The sequence below is a fragment of the Hyaena hyaena genome, unplaced genomic scaffold, assembly GCF_003009895.1.
Source record: "Hyaena hyaena isolate Hyena2069 unplaced genomic scaffold, ASM300989v1 scaffold_1681, whole genome shotgun sequence".
Classification (NCBI taxonomy): Eukaryota; Metazoa; Chordata; class Mammalia; order Carnivora; family Hyaenidae; genus Hyaena; species Hyaena hyaena.
Window position 1 is genome coordinate 154,090 of NW_024082309.1, and position 15,412 is coordinate 169,501.

The window sequence follows — 15,412 nt, forward strand, 5'->3', positions numbered from 1 at the left end:
CAGAAGTAAATAAAAAAATTTTTTTAAATTTTTTTAAAAACAGAGCTGCCCAGAAGCAGACAGCAAGATACTTAAAAATGTCAGGAGTTCAACCAAGCTCCTGTTTCTTTTTGGAAGACCACCACCTCAGAAACTTCTTAGCAGGAAGCTTGTACAAGACTTGTACTGACTTAGCTTGCCCCACAGTTGACTTTGCATGACTCAGATTCAGACAGAGGAGGAGGGAGAGACCCTGAGGGAAGAAACCCTGGTAGAGCCTTGGATTCGAATCTTAGCACTGTGCCAACTCCTGACCGTGTGCTCTTGCACAAGGGATTCCCCCCTTTCTGTGCCTCACTTCCCAAGTCTGGAGAAAGAGAACGAAAATATCCTAGGCTGGAGGATAGAAAGAGATGGAGTAGATGGCAAGCCTCTGAAAGTCATGAAGTTCTGTGCGATTGTGAGTTAGGTTAGATTCAGTGTTTGGGGGATGGGAACCCCACTTTGTAAAAAGCCTTCCACTGGAAGTCTCAGCTAAGCCAGGCTGTTGAATATCTATGTATCTGCGGTGCTGAATGGTAGCACAAGATACACCTAATGACCAGCTCCTCAGAGCAATGGAACATTCCTTGAGGGATAAAAACTTGCTGGTTACTGCCCGAGGATGTGAATTCCCAGCCTCACCACATGGCTGGTCATAGGCAGAAGACAGAGAGTGGCAGCTAAGTGGCCTTGCTACCTCCAAGGGTAACAAGAAGGAAGGTCCAGTAGAGTCTGGTACCAAAGGTCAGCATCCTCAAGCAACTTGCAGAGAAGGGAGGGCAGGTGAGCACTCAGAACAGGCATGCCTCATCTCTTTCCTGGAGATACAATCCCATACTTCTGACTCGGCAATCACTCCCTGCTCCTGCCCTGGGCTGACAGCACCTGTGTACAAGACTGTTGTCACCAGCAGTTCAAGAGGAAATCTGTCACGGCACATCAAAGCTAATTTCTGATCACAAGTACAGTAGAAAATAAAGGGAAAGGCTTGAAGGAGCAAGATTAATTTTCTGGCAGTCAAAGCATGCAGCTGTATAGCTCATGAATCCAAAATCGGAAAGCAGACATTGGAAAGCAAAGCCAGTACACCTGGAAGATGACAAATTACCTGGCAGACTGAGGATTTGGGGTTAGAAAAAGCCTTTCAAATGGAGCACGTCCCCAGCACTTTTTAGGCATTTTGGTCCATAAGTGCGGTCTGGCAACCCAAACAGTGGCCAGGTGGTCCCCTTCTTCTAGGTCCTTCTGTTTCTGTAGCAGTGAAAAAAAAGCCCATCTTTGAAATCCAGAAAGGAACTACCAAGATGTGGAAGATACACGAGTCTGACTCGCAGCAAACCTTGTCTTTTCTGTTTCTGAAGTCAGCATCCAACCAGAGCAAGTGCCCAATAGAGATCTGCTCACTGATTTGAAAAGGGTCATTAAAAAGGAAGTAGCAGAGGCTGCTGATGGTGACACCTCAGGACTTGATCTGATAAGAAAAAGTGTTATTTGGTAAGTTTGCTCGTATTTTCCCTCTTTTTTCTCGGCTCTCCCTCCCCCCCTTTGCAAAATTAGCATTTTCTATATTCATTTAATCATTTTACAAGAAACCAAGTAATAGAAAGTATGTTTTAATATCCTAAACTAATAAAATGACTTTAGCTCTTTTAAAGGGTTCTAAAAAAATAAGTATTACATAAATATCAGTGTTTCTTAAAACTTCCACTCATATGGTTCCTAGACTTCCGAACACTTTTCATTCCATCTCTCTGCAGCTCTGGGTGGAGCTGAGCTGAAAGATTTCATAGTTTCTTTCAAACTAGCTAGCCTTTCCATGCCATCTGCTCCACCGTGTGCAGCGTTCCCATATGAGACCCTGACCACTGGAGGTTTGCCTCACCCTCTTGTATGAGCTTCCAAAGGGCATGGAATGTGTCTTGTAAACTACCATAACCTTAGCACCTAGAGGTGCCTGGCATTGAACAGGTGCTCAATAAACGTTAGGTCAAGAAAGGATTGAATGAACGCTCCAAAGGCTGGGGCTGGAGGGGCCAGGTAGAGTCAAGGCGGGCAGGGCAGAGACCACCTTTAAGGAATTTACATCCTCAGCAAAGGACAGGCCCACTGTGACCCTTTAACTGGGATCTGTGGGAACACATCCTGTAAAGCATAATCCCAGGAAGAATAGAATTTCAAAGCAGACCCACAGCCCCCTCCTCAACCCTGCCTCTTGGGGCAAAAGCCAACTCTCTGTGCCCAGTGGAGGTGGTTTTGGGCCAAGACTGGGGGTGGGGCTAGACCACAGAATACCTGAGGATCTGTCTCCTTTCCAGGGTGAGGTGGTCCCTCAAGGATCTTGACTGAGGGGAGCAAGGGCTTGGGCAGAGGGGTGGGTGAGCCAGAGAGTGAGGCTAGCGTACCCCTCCCCCTGAGAGGTCATTGGGTTGGGAGGTGGCCACAGCCCTCCTGGCCAGGGGCCCTGCCCCTCACCACCCTCTACTTCTGCATGTCACACTGCAGCAGTAGCACAATGGATGGGTCACTCTTAGCCGCCTCCTTGAACTCCTCCAGTGTAATCTGGTCATCCTTATCCTGGTCCATCTTCTTGAAGATCTTGTCCACACGCTGCTGGGGCGTGAGCCCATCCTGGTTCATACGCATCATGATCACAGTGCCCACCATCTTGTAGATAGCCTGGCAGGGGTGGGGGGAAGGAAGGGACTGTGAACACCCACAGTGAGCAGGAATAATGGGGGGGGGGCGCGAATGAAGGAGGTCAAGGGTGGGCAGACAGAACACTGGGAGATGGGGAGGATACTGGAAGGTGACGTATGGTCACTAAGACTGAATATTTAATGGTTATCTTGTAACCAAAGATGTCTAAAACTGGGGGAAGAGCATTCCCTTTCTCAGTAAAGAGCAAATTCATCCTTTCAGGTGTTCAGACCAAAAACCTTGACAACGTTCTTGACTCTCCCTCAAGTCCAATGCTTCTGCAAATCTTGTCAGCCCAGATTTTGCATGAGGTCCCATATCCAACCACTTGCACTGCTCCTCCAGGGTTGCTGTCTCCATCAGCTCCTGACTGGCCTGCAGTGGAAGGCTCCTAACTGGTCTCCCTGCCCCTGCTCCCTTCCCATGCCCTTCGTCTGTTCTCCACACAGAACAGAGAGCTCTAAATGGCTTCTCATCTCGCTCAGGATAAAGTCAAGCCTCTACCCCAGACTGTGAGACTGGGCTCCTGGCTGCCTTTCTGACCACTTCCACTCTCCCCTCTCTCACTTCTCTCATTTCACTGTGCTCTCCTGGCTACTCCTTGAACACTGCAAACAATCTCACCTCAGAGTCTTTGCATTTACTGTTCCCACTGCACAGAATACTCCCCCTGCCCCAAGACTAATCTACATGATTAGCTCCCTCACCTTATTCAGGTTGCTGCTCACATTTCACCCTATTTACATCTTCTCCGTCGCTAGAGCTCCCCTTACTTTGCTTTTCTTATCTTCTAACAGTTACTGCTTGACATAACCCAGGGTTTTTTGTCTTTTTGTTTTAAAATATTCTCACTATAGAAGGAATGTTCCTCCCCACGCCTCCCCCCCAAAAAACAGGAACTTTGAACAGTGCCTGGCATACTTGTTGAAAAAATAACGAGTTAGACACTTAGGCTCTGGAGTCGGATTCCCTGGATTTGAATCATGAACCACCATTTGCTATGCTTCCACATCTGTAAAATGGGGTTTCTGTCAGTACCTACTCCATATGGTTGTTGGGTAAAGCACTTAGCATAAGGCCTGTCCTTACACTGCACGCCCAAACAATGCTAGTTAGCCACTGGGTCCGGGAGGCGGGGACAGTGGAGTGCAGCGGGGATGTTCCTGAGGTCCCACAGTAGGGTGACTGGAGAGGGCTGGAGAGCACGTGCCTCGAAGACAGGGGCGCGTCACCCGAGCGCATCCTGGCCTCCCGGATCCCCCAAAGCGCACCTCGATGATCTCCAGCATCTCCAGGCGCGTGATGCGCCCGTCGCCGTCCAGGTCGTACATCTCAAAGGCCCAGTTGAGTTTCTGCTCGAAGCTCCCGCGGGAGGTGACCGAAAGGGCGCAGATGAACTCCCGGAAATCGATGGTGCCGTCGCCGTTCTTGTCAAAGGTGCGGAAAGCGTGCTGCGCAAACTTGGAGGCGTCGCCGTACGGGAAGAACTGAGGCGCGGATGCGGGGTTGTGGTGAAGCGGCAGTCTTGCTGTCTCCGCGCGCCCGCGGCCATCCGGTCCGCCCCCTGGGGTTGTCTGGCTCCGCCCCCTAAGGTTGCCTGGTCACGCCCCCGGCCGTCCGGCCTGCCCCCCGGGGGTTGCCTGGCCCCACCCCCAACCGTTTGGTCCTCCCCCTGGGGGTTGCCTGGCCCCGCCCGCTGCCACCCGGTCCGCCCCCCTGGGGTTGTCTGGCCACGGCCCCGGCCATCTGGTCCGCCCCTGGCCTTGCCTGGCCCCGCCCCCAGCCGTCCGGCCCACCCCCTGGGGTTGCCTGGCCCCGCCCACTTCCACCCGGTCCGGCCCCCTGGCCTTGCCTGGCCCCGCCCCCAGCCGTCCGGCCCGCCCCCTGAGGTTGCCTGGCCCCGCCCACTGCCACCCGGTCCGGCCCCCTGGCCTTGCCTGGCCCCGCCCCCAGCCGTCTGGCCCGCCCCCTGGGGTTGCCTGGCCCCGCCCACCTTGATGTAGAGCTGCTGGAATTCCTCCAGGTTGAGGATGCCGCTGGGGCAATCCTTCAGGAAGCCCTTGTACCACTGCTTCAGCTCCTGCTCGCTGAATTCAGTGTTCTGAACCAGGTCCTCCAGCACCTCTGGGGCCAGCTTGCTGTTGGTCTTCCCCATGGCAGGGCCTAGAGGACAGGGGCTCCCTCAGTTTGGTTCAGGGCAAGGCCACCTCAGCAGCGGTCCCCACGTCCCCAGAGGACAGGTTCTCTTTCTCCACAACAACCCCTCCCATAACAAGTCCAACATTCCCACAGCCAGAATTACTCCTTCCACAGCAGGATGAGTCCCCTGCCCTCACCTCCACCCAGAATGACCACCCCAGGGTCTCAGCTCCCGGCCTTCTCACTGACCGGCGCTGATGCCACAGTCTTCATCCTCCCCTCTCCTGTTTACACCTGACATAGCCCCACACACCCCTAGGGTCTTAATCCTTTCCTTGTTATTTAGAGCTTTCCACACTTGGCCCCTTCCCGCCTCTGCAGGCTCTTCTCAGGGAACTAAAGAAGGTTCCTCGTATGTCCCCCGGCACCGTCTCCCAAGTTCTTTCTCAAGATTTTCTGGGCCACCCCAGCAGGAAGCTTGTCCCTCTCCTTCCTCCGTACAAATAGAAGTCCTAGCTGAGAGCACTGATGACCCTGACTAATCCTGCTTTTCATTAGTCACTCATTCCCTAAGCATTTATTGAGGCTGGCTGTGCTAGGTCCCGTGCCAGTGATGGGGATAAAGTAGATACGGGCCAACCTTCAATAGCTCATAATTGGGTCAAAGAGGTAGCTGGCCGGTTGTCAAGGGCCTTCAATTCATGCCAAGGAGTTTGGCTTTTACCCATAGGGGTTTTAAAGCAAGGGCTGGGAAGATAGCATTCAGCCCATAAACACAGAATGCTTACAAATGGCAGGTCCTGAAGCAGGTGCTGGGATAAGAGAGTAGGAATGTGTTTTAGAATTTTTCCTTTGGCTCCAGTGTGCAAGGTGGCCTGGGTAGGGGAAGGTAGAGAGGGGCCTGCTGCATGGTTCAGGTGAGAGATGGTGACACCGAGCAGAGGCCGTGGAGTGACATGGATGGACTGTGACATGCTAGGTGGGACTTGGGTGACTGAATGGGGGGATGAGAGCAACACAGAAGTTGAGGCAGAGGCTCAGATTTGGGGCTGAATGAATGCAGGTGGTGTTGCTGAGAAGCAGGTTTGGGGAGGATGAAGAGTCGGTCCCCGGCTGGAACAGGAGCCCCTCACGTAGCCTGTGACCGAGGAGTTTTCGCAGAGGAGGTTCAGGCCCTCCCCAGGGTGTATCAGGAGCGAGGCCTTGCCAGGCCCTGAAGGCTAGGTGGACATTCTTGGCTGACCTCCATGGGAGGAATGTCCCTCCAGGAACTCCGTTTCCTAGGACTTGGCCCTGGAGGTAAGCTTGACCTGCCTGGATGTCCCTCTCTTTGGAAGGGCACCAGGCTCCGACCCCAGGGTAGCCTGTCACGAAGATACCCTGGAAAAGGAAGCTGTCGGACTAGCAGAAGAAATTCCTCTCCCATTGTCCACTGCATGCCAGTGTGGCTTCTAATCCTTACTGCTAGGGGTGCCCTGAAGAACCAGGTTTGAGACTGGTCTGCTCCATGCCCCCTCCCTTGCTATGTGGCTTCAGGTTAGTTACAGGATATCTCTGGGCCTCACATTCCTCCACTGTGACATGAGGAAGATCAAGCAGCAGCAGGGGTAGCAACATCCTCCCCCGCCGACCACCCCCAGAGGATGAGGAATCCTCTGTGCTCTCAGGAGAAGCCAGGGAGGGGGAGGCATGCCATCCTCAGGAACCTTGAATGTGGGGTCCAAAGCAGCTGCAAGGGGCACAAGGATGCTTCTAGAACACCTATGGGCAGAAGAAGGAGGCTACATCCCCTGCTGACCCCTCCCCAAGTCCAAAGTGCACTGCAGGTTCAGGGTGTAGTCAAGCAAGCTAGAGAACCCGGCGGGGGGTGGGGGGCGGTGTCCCACAGGAGAGGTGGGGCCTCTCCTGCGTTCTTCTGGGGGGTGCGCCTGAGTGTCTGTGTAAGGGGCTGGGTGTGGGTGGGAGCATGTCAATGTCTGAGACCGCAAATCTGTAGAGCACATGTGTGTGTCATGATGTCTGTGTGGCTCTGGCCTTCTGTTCCTTTACTGCTTCCTGTCTTGTGCTCCCTTCCCACAATTCTTTATCTCTTCGGGTCACATCTGTCCCCAGCCCCAGTTTGGTCCCAGGCCTACTATGCCTCCTCCTTCATTTCTCTTCATTTCCTCTATTGTTCTTAGATCAAAGCTGGCAGACCCCGTAAGATATTCCTTTATTTGGGGGCACCTGGGTGGCGCAGTCAGGTAAGCATCAGACTCTTGATCTCGGCTCAGGTCACGATCTCAGTTTGTGAGTTCAAGCCCCGCATCTGGCTTTGTGCTGATGGTGCAAAGCCTGCTGGAGATTCTGGATCTCCTTCTCTCTGCCCCTCCCCTGCTTGTACTAGCTCTTTCTCTTTCTCTTTCTCTGTCTCTCTCAAAATAAATAAGTAAGCTTAAGAAAAAAAGATATCCCCTTATTTTAGTGAAAACTGGAACCCAGAGAAAGGAGACAACTGGCTCAGAGTTATGTAGCAGGTCAGTGGAAGGATCCATATGAGCACCCAGGCTGAATCCATGCCACCTGCCTGGACTAGTGTCTTCAATTTATAATTCCTCTTGTCCAGCACAGACCTTCCCCACTCCTGCCTGCCTTCTGGGAAAACCTTAGCTCTGATCTCCCTATTGGCCTCAGTGGGTCTATCTTCCTGAGCTCCAGGCCACTGTATCTGACATCTAGAAAATATCCACCCCTCGGGGTGGCCCAACAGCTCCTCTGACTCCCTCATCTACAACCAGACACCCTCCACCTCTTCCCTCTCCATCGGCCCTTCCTCCCTTTCCTCCTACATCTCAGGGTGGAAATGCGATGTTAGTTACCTTTACTTCCCCTCTTTCTTTTCCCTAGGTCCAACTTGCACCAAGTCCTGTCGTTTTCTCTTTTGACGCTCTCCTGGAAACTTCACCATGTCCTCTCTCTCCCCATAGTCAGGGCCAGAGGCACAGCTAAAGGGGCTGAGACTGCATGCGAAGCCATGCCCAAGGGCTCAGCTGCCTCAGAGGAAGTGCCTTTCTTCTGATTTCTCTGTTCTGAGGCAACACCATCTCTGGTTTGGCCCAGAAGTATACGATACAAGTATACCAGAAATATACCGCTGTTGCACACCGGTCCTGCTCTGCCCTGTGGCTGCGCAGAACTGCCGGCAGAGACCCAAAGGCCATGTCTGGCACACAGAGCTGTCCAATGAATGCCCCTTGGTGGATTACATGAGAGGGGCAGAACCCCCCTCTTCCTCCTTGAAATGGCGTCAGGCTCTTTGGTTTATCCATGTTCCCCTGCCATGGCACCCACTTCAGAGACAGTGGAACCCAAACCTGGTGAAAGGAAGGATTCACCCAAGGCCACCTACAGCCCGGCAGCAGCAAGGCAAAGGCCTCGGGGGCATGTTCTGTTGGAACTGTGGCCCTGCTGAACATGGGCAGGCTCTCCTGCTACCTCCTGAGGGTTGCCCTCTGGCTATCAAGGAACTGGCACTGCCCCATACACAAAGCTGCTGCCCCTCTGCGCTCATGGGCTTCTTCTGGAAGGAAGAACTCCGGATTGTGGGCTTCAAATGGGGAGGTGGCAGCGAGGGTAGGAGGGATTGAGGGAGGCAATAATCCCACACCCTCACCCAGCTTCAGAGAAGCTGGTGCTGAGACGGTTGCCATGGTGACAACAGCTCCCTGGTCAGGAGATTTTTCTCTTTCCTCTCCTCCCTTTGCTCTTCTCCAAGCAGCAGCCATAGCGGCGGCAGTCAGGTCTTCTCCCTCTCCTCCTTAATGAGGGGCAGGGAGTGATAAACAAAGCAGGGGCCCTGGTGATCAACTCCACCTTGGAACTGTCCGTGCCACATGGGCTGGTGGTCTGGCAGGGACTCCTGACAGCTGAGAAGGGGCCTGGGCATGGAGTGTGTGTGGGAAGGGGAGGACTGGGTAAGAAGCAATGTCCCCTGGGTGAGCACTAAATGCCCCCTCTCCAGGCCTCCTCTCTGAAATGCCCTAAGGGTTCAGGGCAAGAGTGAAATAATCCCATCTGCTCAGAAATTAGCCACAGAACCAGAGCGTGTCAGTGCTGGAAAGCCGTTCAAGACCATCTCATCAAGTCCACCCTCTGTCCTGCCCCCTTCCCCACTTCATGAAGGATCAGAGAGGGAAGTGACTTGGTCAAAGGCAAACAGCATGTGAGGCAAAGGGAAGATTGAACTCAGCTCTTCTGCCCTCCAGATTCAGGCCACCTTAGGGAAACGAGGGACACAGTCCACGTGGAGTTTTGGCAGGTCCTTGCGGGGCAGCAGGAAGATAGGAGAGAGGGAGTGACTGGGTGCAAGAAGGCCAGAAAAGATCCAAGTTAGAGATGTTTGAGAGGCAGAATAAGAGGACTCAGTGCCTGTGAAGGGTGGGGGGAAAGAAGGCTGGGACCTTGACAGCAGTGACAGATAGGTATGGGTGGTCATTTGGGGTCTGGTGCCCCTGGTTCATCCTCCAGCCAGGATGAAAGAGGCCAAACAAGGGCCTGTGCCTGGCCCTGGGACCATGGAGGGTGGCGGTGCTGTTGAGGGAGTGTGAGAAGGAGAATTGGAGGGGGGGTCTTCCCTCCCCCAGGTGTGCTGTGAGTTCTGTCAGCTTGAGGGGTGGGAGGTGGGGACAGTCTGAGGGGACAACGTGAGGTGGGAGTAGGCTCTCTGTGGAGGTGGAGCTGTCTTCGGGGACAGGGGCCTTGTGGTGTGAAGTGCACAGGGTGCTGCTGGGGGGCCGGGTGGCGTGGGTGGGGGCTATCTGTGGAGGTGGGAGGTTGCCATGGTGCTGGGCAACTGACTACCCATATGCAAAGGGGAAGGGTGATTGGTGCCTCCTGGAGCACCAGCAACACCACACCCCCAGGGTGTGTGTGTGTGTGTGTGTGTGTGTGTGTGTGTGTGTGTGTTGGGGGGCCAGAGCAATGGGTGTTCTTACCTGAGCTGAGAGTAAGAAGGCGGCTCTGCCTCCCTCCCTGAGACCCATGGGGCCTGGATTAGGGTGGGAGTCCCTTGCCCAGGGGCAGCCCTCCAGATGCTGCCGCCTAAGGAGGACCCAGGGGTCAAGGAGATGAATGAGGGGAACAAGAGAGGAGAATGGGAATGGAGAGTGGAGGGGGAGGGGACAAGGGCCTGTGCCCGGCCCCGCCCGCATTACCTGAGGCCGCTCGCCGGGTCGCTGGATGGCTCTGAGCCTCGGCGGGCCGCGGGGAACGAGACTGGCTCGCGGGCTGGAGGCCAGGCTCTCCGAGGTCCGCACCGGAGCCGCCTCCCCAGCTCTTGTATCACTATGTCTCTCGGAGGCGACACGATTTGCATAAGCCCCGCCTCATCCCGGGAAGATCGCGCGTTGGTTGGCTGCGCTGGAGCGGAGTGGCAGGCGGGGTTTCAGGTGGGGACGGGATGGCCAGAGAGGCCCGGCTGCCGGAGCGCGCCCCGCCCGCCCGCGCTGACCTTCTCGTAGTCGCGAGGAAGGGGGAAGGGCTCTGCCCTCATCTGTACCCCGCCCTAGGGTTCAGACCCCGGACCTAAGTCGGCGGCCAAAGGTGATGATTGAAGAGAATTCGCGCAAACACCGCATGGTTGCCGTGGAAACGGGAAAGCCACAGTCGAGTCTCTAAGCCTTCCCTTCCAGGGCCCCAGACGGGGGTGGGGATGGAAGAGGGAATGAGTCACAAGATGCGACCCCCTCCAAGTCCCACCCGAAATTGGAGGAGGGCGACGGGGAGCTGCAGAGTAGCTGACTGGTGGAGGGAAGAGCTGGGGTGGTCGCCGCCCACGCCTTCGCCTCGCCCCCACAACACACCCCTTGCGCTGCCGGCGAGGAACTGAGCGGAGGGTGGGCGGGCGCGGATGGCGAGGCGCCCAGCCTCTATCTGGACCCACGCTGGTCGTGGGCTCCCTACAGCCCCTGATTCCGATCCGCTCCACACAGGCCTTCCTTAATTGCTCACGGACCCCCAAGAAGCCTCTCGGGATCTCCCCGAGAAGGTCCCTCTGCCTACCCCATGGACCCTCCATTCCGCACCCTCCCATCCTCCCGTCCCGCAGACGGAGCCGGTCCCCAGCCGCCGCCAGTCTCCCAGTCTCCGGCCTCGGATGTTGACACAAACTCGAGGTGGTTTACACTGAGTGAGTCTGGAAGGTTTCAGGGCCCCGGGAACACCTCTTCCCCTCACTTAGGGGTCTCCCCAAAGCCCGGTCGGGCTGTCCTGGCTGCACTGGCAGCTAAGAGCTCCCCACCCAAGGCGGTGGGAAGAAACCTTTTTCTTCCAAACTGGGAGGGGGCTGGCCGGGAGGGGAGCAGGTATCGCTCCCTCTGGGCCACGTGCGGGGGCGGGACTTCCAGGCATCTGTCAAAAGCGGGGCAGGGCGTCTGGGGATTGGTCGAATGGGAGCGGGGATGCTGAAGAGCAGCGTGGGAGGAGGGAAGGGGCGACGCTTCTGCCGAAAGAGCAGAAGTTGAGGTGCGGCGATAGGGGATCAGGACAGGCCAGCCAAGAGTGCAGGCGAGGTTTCAACGACTGGTCCCGAAAATTCCCGGGCCAGGCTCCCAGGGGTGGAACCAACGGACGGCTCTTTGTAGGACCCCGAATCATTCCCTGTGAAACCCCCGTTTTGCTGTCCCATTCTCCCGGCTGCAAGCTGTCTTCTCTCTGGAGCCCTAATAGAATGGACAGCACTATCTGGGCCTCCAGTTAGCTGGCACATCCCTGGCGCCTTGATTGATGATTCACAGGGACAGGTGTTTGAAAGCCCTGTCACTGTCACTTCCTGAGCACCTTCTCTGCTATGGGCCCTGGGGACCCGGAGATAGGCAAGAACTCACCCCTGTTCACAGATAACCATAATCCAACGGATGAGGAAGTGGGAAGAAGCAGCATGCGTTGCTGGAAGCGGTATCTGAAACTCTAAAATGGGGCCCTTCCTTTTCCAATGATGCCACGTATGCCCAGAGTCAAGACCTTTCTCTCTCTGACCTCAGTCTATAAAATGTGGGAGCTGGTGCCAGAGGCTCAGTGGAGCAGGGGAAGAATTTCAAGTAGAAGAGTGAAGACAGACTGTTTGCAACCCTGGGCAGAATTATGTGGGCATGACTCTGTTCCACTACACTTGTGAGCTCCTTAACAACTAACATCCTGATGAGAGCTTACTTTGTGCTAGGCATTGGCTCTATATAAGTATGAGATACATACTTTATATGTATTACCTAATTTGTTCCTCACAAGAACTCTATGAGGCAGGTTCTATTATGACTCCATTTAACAGATGAGGAATTTGAGGCTCAGAGCACTTAAGGGACTAGCCCAAGCTCACAAAGGTAGTAAAGCTGCAGAGCTGGGATTTGAACCCAAGCAGTCTGGCTCCAGAACCTACACTCCTAGCCAGAAGAAAAATACTGCCTCTCTTTAACATCTTTCAAGTCCTTAATGGCAGGGACCCGGGATTGGAATCTTCTTTTTCTGATCCTCCAAGGCATGAGAAAGGCGAACAAAGCCCAGCCTCCTGGGAACAGCTTCTCAGACTCTGAGGTAGTCGAGACATGGGGTTCCAACAGTAGCTGTAATAGTAGAGCCAGGAATAGAATAAACAAAAAGAAGCTCTCCTGAACTACAAGAAGGCAGCATGTGGCGGCTCCTGACTTCCCCATCCCCCACCCTGGAATCAGCATGGGATCCAAGAACCCCAGGTAAGCAGAGAAAGGAAGGCAAAGGGCAGCTGGTGAAACAGGATATGTTGGTCCTTCTCTGGTTATTGAAACCAGGCAGGACCACTCATGCAGCCTCGCCCATGAATCTGGGACTGTTCCTGACCCGCCAGTCATAACCCATCTTCGCCTGCTTATAACACTTGAGATCCTGATCTTGATCCTGTCTCTGCCTTTAGGTTTGGTGTTTAAAGCCATAACAGTGAATGTTACTGAGTTGCTTCACTATGTACTAAACTCTGCCAAGTCCTTTATCTGCATCATCTCACTTAATCCCACAGATTACCACTGCCATTAAAAATATCTAACAATCCATGCAGACATGAGCATCGCCAATCAAAATGGATGCTGACCTTAGTGCTAGACCAAAGACTTAGTAGGTCTTCATTCTGCCAAAAGTTAACACTTTAGTTGCTGGACCAAAGGGAATAGTCAGGAGGGAAGCTAGGGATGGGGTGGGGGGAGGCCTATGGTTACCTAGCAATTCGGAAGTATTTTGAAGTTTTAACAACCAGTTCAGCTGTACCAGGCATGGGGACTGAATTTCAGCCCTACCATCATTACTTAATTTCATGGCAGTGGATGGAGGCTCGGAAAGGTTAGACAACTTGCCCATTGTAAGACAGCTCATTAGCGACAGAGAGGACTCCAATCTGACTTGAGAGAGTCAAGTCACTCTTAACACTGACTGACCTGTGTTCCTCCGAAGAGATCGTTGGAGTTCCCACTTTCTGCAGCTAAAGGCTGAGCCAGAGGAATGTGGTTTAACTTCTGGGACTTTGTTGCAGCCTTGCTATTCTCAGGCTTGGAGCCTTGACAACACATCCTCCATGTTGTTCAAAGAGCAGGCCCTACGCCCGCACAACGAGGAGGACAGAGCAGGCTGTATGGGACAGCGTGTGTGTGTGTGTGTGTGTGTGTGTGTGTGTGTGTGTGTGAGGCCCCAAGAGCGGGCACAGAGGGAAACCCCAATAGGTTTGATGAGGGCAGAGGTCTGCAGGCAGGGGCCACTTCAATTTGCTTCACCAAAGTGCTAGCATTCCTCACGCTGGGTACCAGCGATGACTTTATGATGGATAACACTGTCCTCGCTCCCTGGGTTTCCTCAGACTTGGGTCCTGCACTCTGGTGACAGCTAGAATTCCCCCTGGGTCTTAGATAGTTCAGTCCTTTTTGTGCCTGGGAGAGAGTGAGATCACCAGCTTTGGGCTCCTTCCTCTCTCCCTTATTGGCTAAGCAGGGCTTTTTTTTTTTTTTTTTTTTTCCAAAACAGAAATCTATTATCTTTTTTCTTTTCCTGTTAATACATGGTGGCTAAACAAATGATAGAGAGAGAATGGAAATCCACCCTCCCCTCCCTCCTGGATTCCTCCCTTGAGCATTTCCTTGCAGGGGACTTTGGAGATGCCCTATAGTGCAGTGGGTTAGATAGATGTGTAGACTCCAGAGCCAGGCTTCCCAGGTTTTCATCCCAGCTCTACCATTTACCAGCTGTGTGACCACAGGCAAGTTACTTAACCTCTCTGTGTGCCAATTTCCTCATCTGTAAAAAAGGGATAACAATAACAATACCTATGTCAAAGGGCTACTCTGAGTATTAAAGTAAGTTAGTATATGCAAAGTGCTTCGAACAGATTTTGCTTTGGGGAATTACACAGCCCCAACTGAGTACAGTCTTGGTGGAATTATCAGTCCAGGTGCCCTGCCTTCCTGTGGACAAAGGTTGGGCATGAGACTCCAGTAGGGTGAAATGGATACCTCCTACCCCCACCCAAGCTAATCTGAATCTTGAGTAAAGTGACTCAAGGACACTAGACGGTTACTGCTCTTTTATTCCATGGCAGTGCTCTGATGACTGTCCACTCATTCCTGCCATTTGAATCCCCGGAAGTGACTCTGGTACACGTCCACATACAAGACCTACTTCTGCTTTTCTTTTGGTTCTATGGGCCACTCTACATCCTTCCCCTCTCTTTCTTATTCTCTTTCTTTCTCTCTTTCTTTCTTTCTTTCCTTCCTTCATCATCTAGAGGAGATTTCTGCTTTCTTGCAGAAAACATATATCAGCTTGGCATATTTCTCTATCAGTTATGACTCATGGTTGTAAGTGACAGAGAACCCAACCCACAATGGGTTAAGCAAAAAGAAATGTAGAAAACCCAAGCGTAGGCTGGACTTTGGGGATGGCTTGATTCAGGGGCTTATACAGTGTCATTAATATCTGACCCCTTTCCAGGGCTTGGCTTTGCTCTCCCATGTTGACTTCATTCTTGAGGTCCACATAGGCAAGATATCTGCCAACATCTCTGGGCCAGCATACCCTCAGGTTGGAGGGCCACAGAGAAGAAGAGAGCTTCTCTTCCCTCGGTGCAGACAGCCAGCATCCTAGGCTGGTTCTCGCTGGCTGGTTTGGGATCCATGCTAAGCTCAGAAGAGTAGAGTCACTGAATATAGGAGATACAGTGCACTGATTGGCCAGGGCTGAGTCACTTGCCTACCCTTAGATAAGGCCAACTCCTCCCAAAGAGTATGTACCCAGAGAAAGGACAGGTGGGTGTTCTTACCAAGGACAGCAGAAGTTGCTAGATTATAAAAACATGTACAAGCTCTACTATCAGAGTACTGACAGGAAACAGTTGGCACTCAAAGAGATGGCTGAAGATAGGTCAGTGAGGGAACTATGTGCACAGATATGGGCAGGGTTGAGAGAAATCAACAAGGGATTATCCAACACTGGGACTAGCACCCTTAGAGAGCCATTACCACCTCCAGACCTCAAGGGGCAAGGAGAGGGAGCAGAGCTGTTGTTGTAG

At 53.4% G+C, this 15,412-nt stretch overlaps 1 protein-coding gene across 1 annotated transcript; it reads right to left on the reverse strand.

Moving 5' to 3' along the window:
* On the reverse strand, positions 1-10,153 carry HPCAL4 (hippocalcin like 4). Its single transcript, XM_039224588.1, has 4 exons — positions 10,050-10,153; positions 4,712-4,881; positions 3,990-4,205; positions 1-2,697 (listed from the first exon to the last, which is right to left on the reverse strand). Exons 2-4 carry the CDS (start codon positions 4,871-4,873, stop codon positions 2,500-2,502), a joined length of 576 nt encoding a protein of 191 aa, XP_039080519.1. The 5' UTR covers positions 4,874-4,881; positions 10,050-10,153; the 3' UTR covers positions 1-2,499.
* Between the last annotated feature and the right edge of the window lie 5,259 nt (positions 10,154-15,412).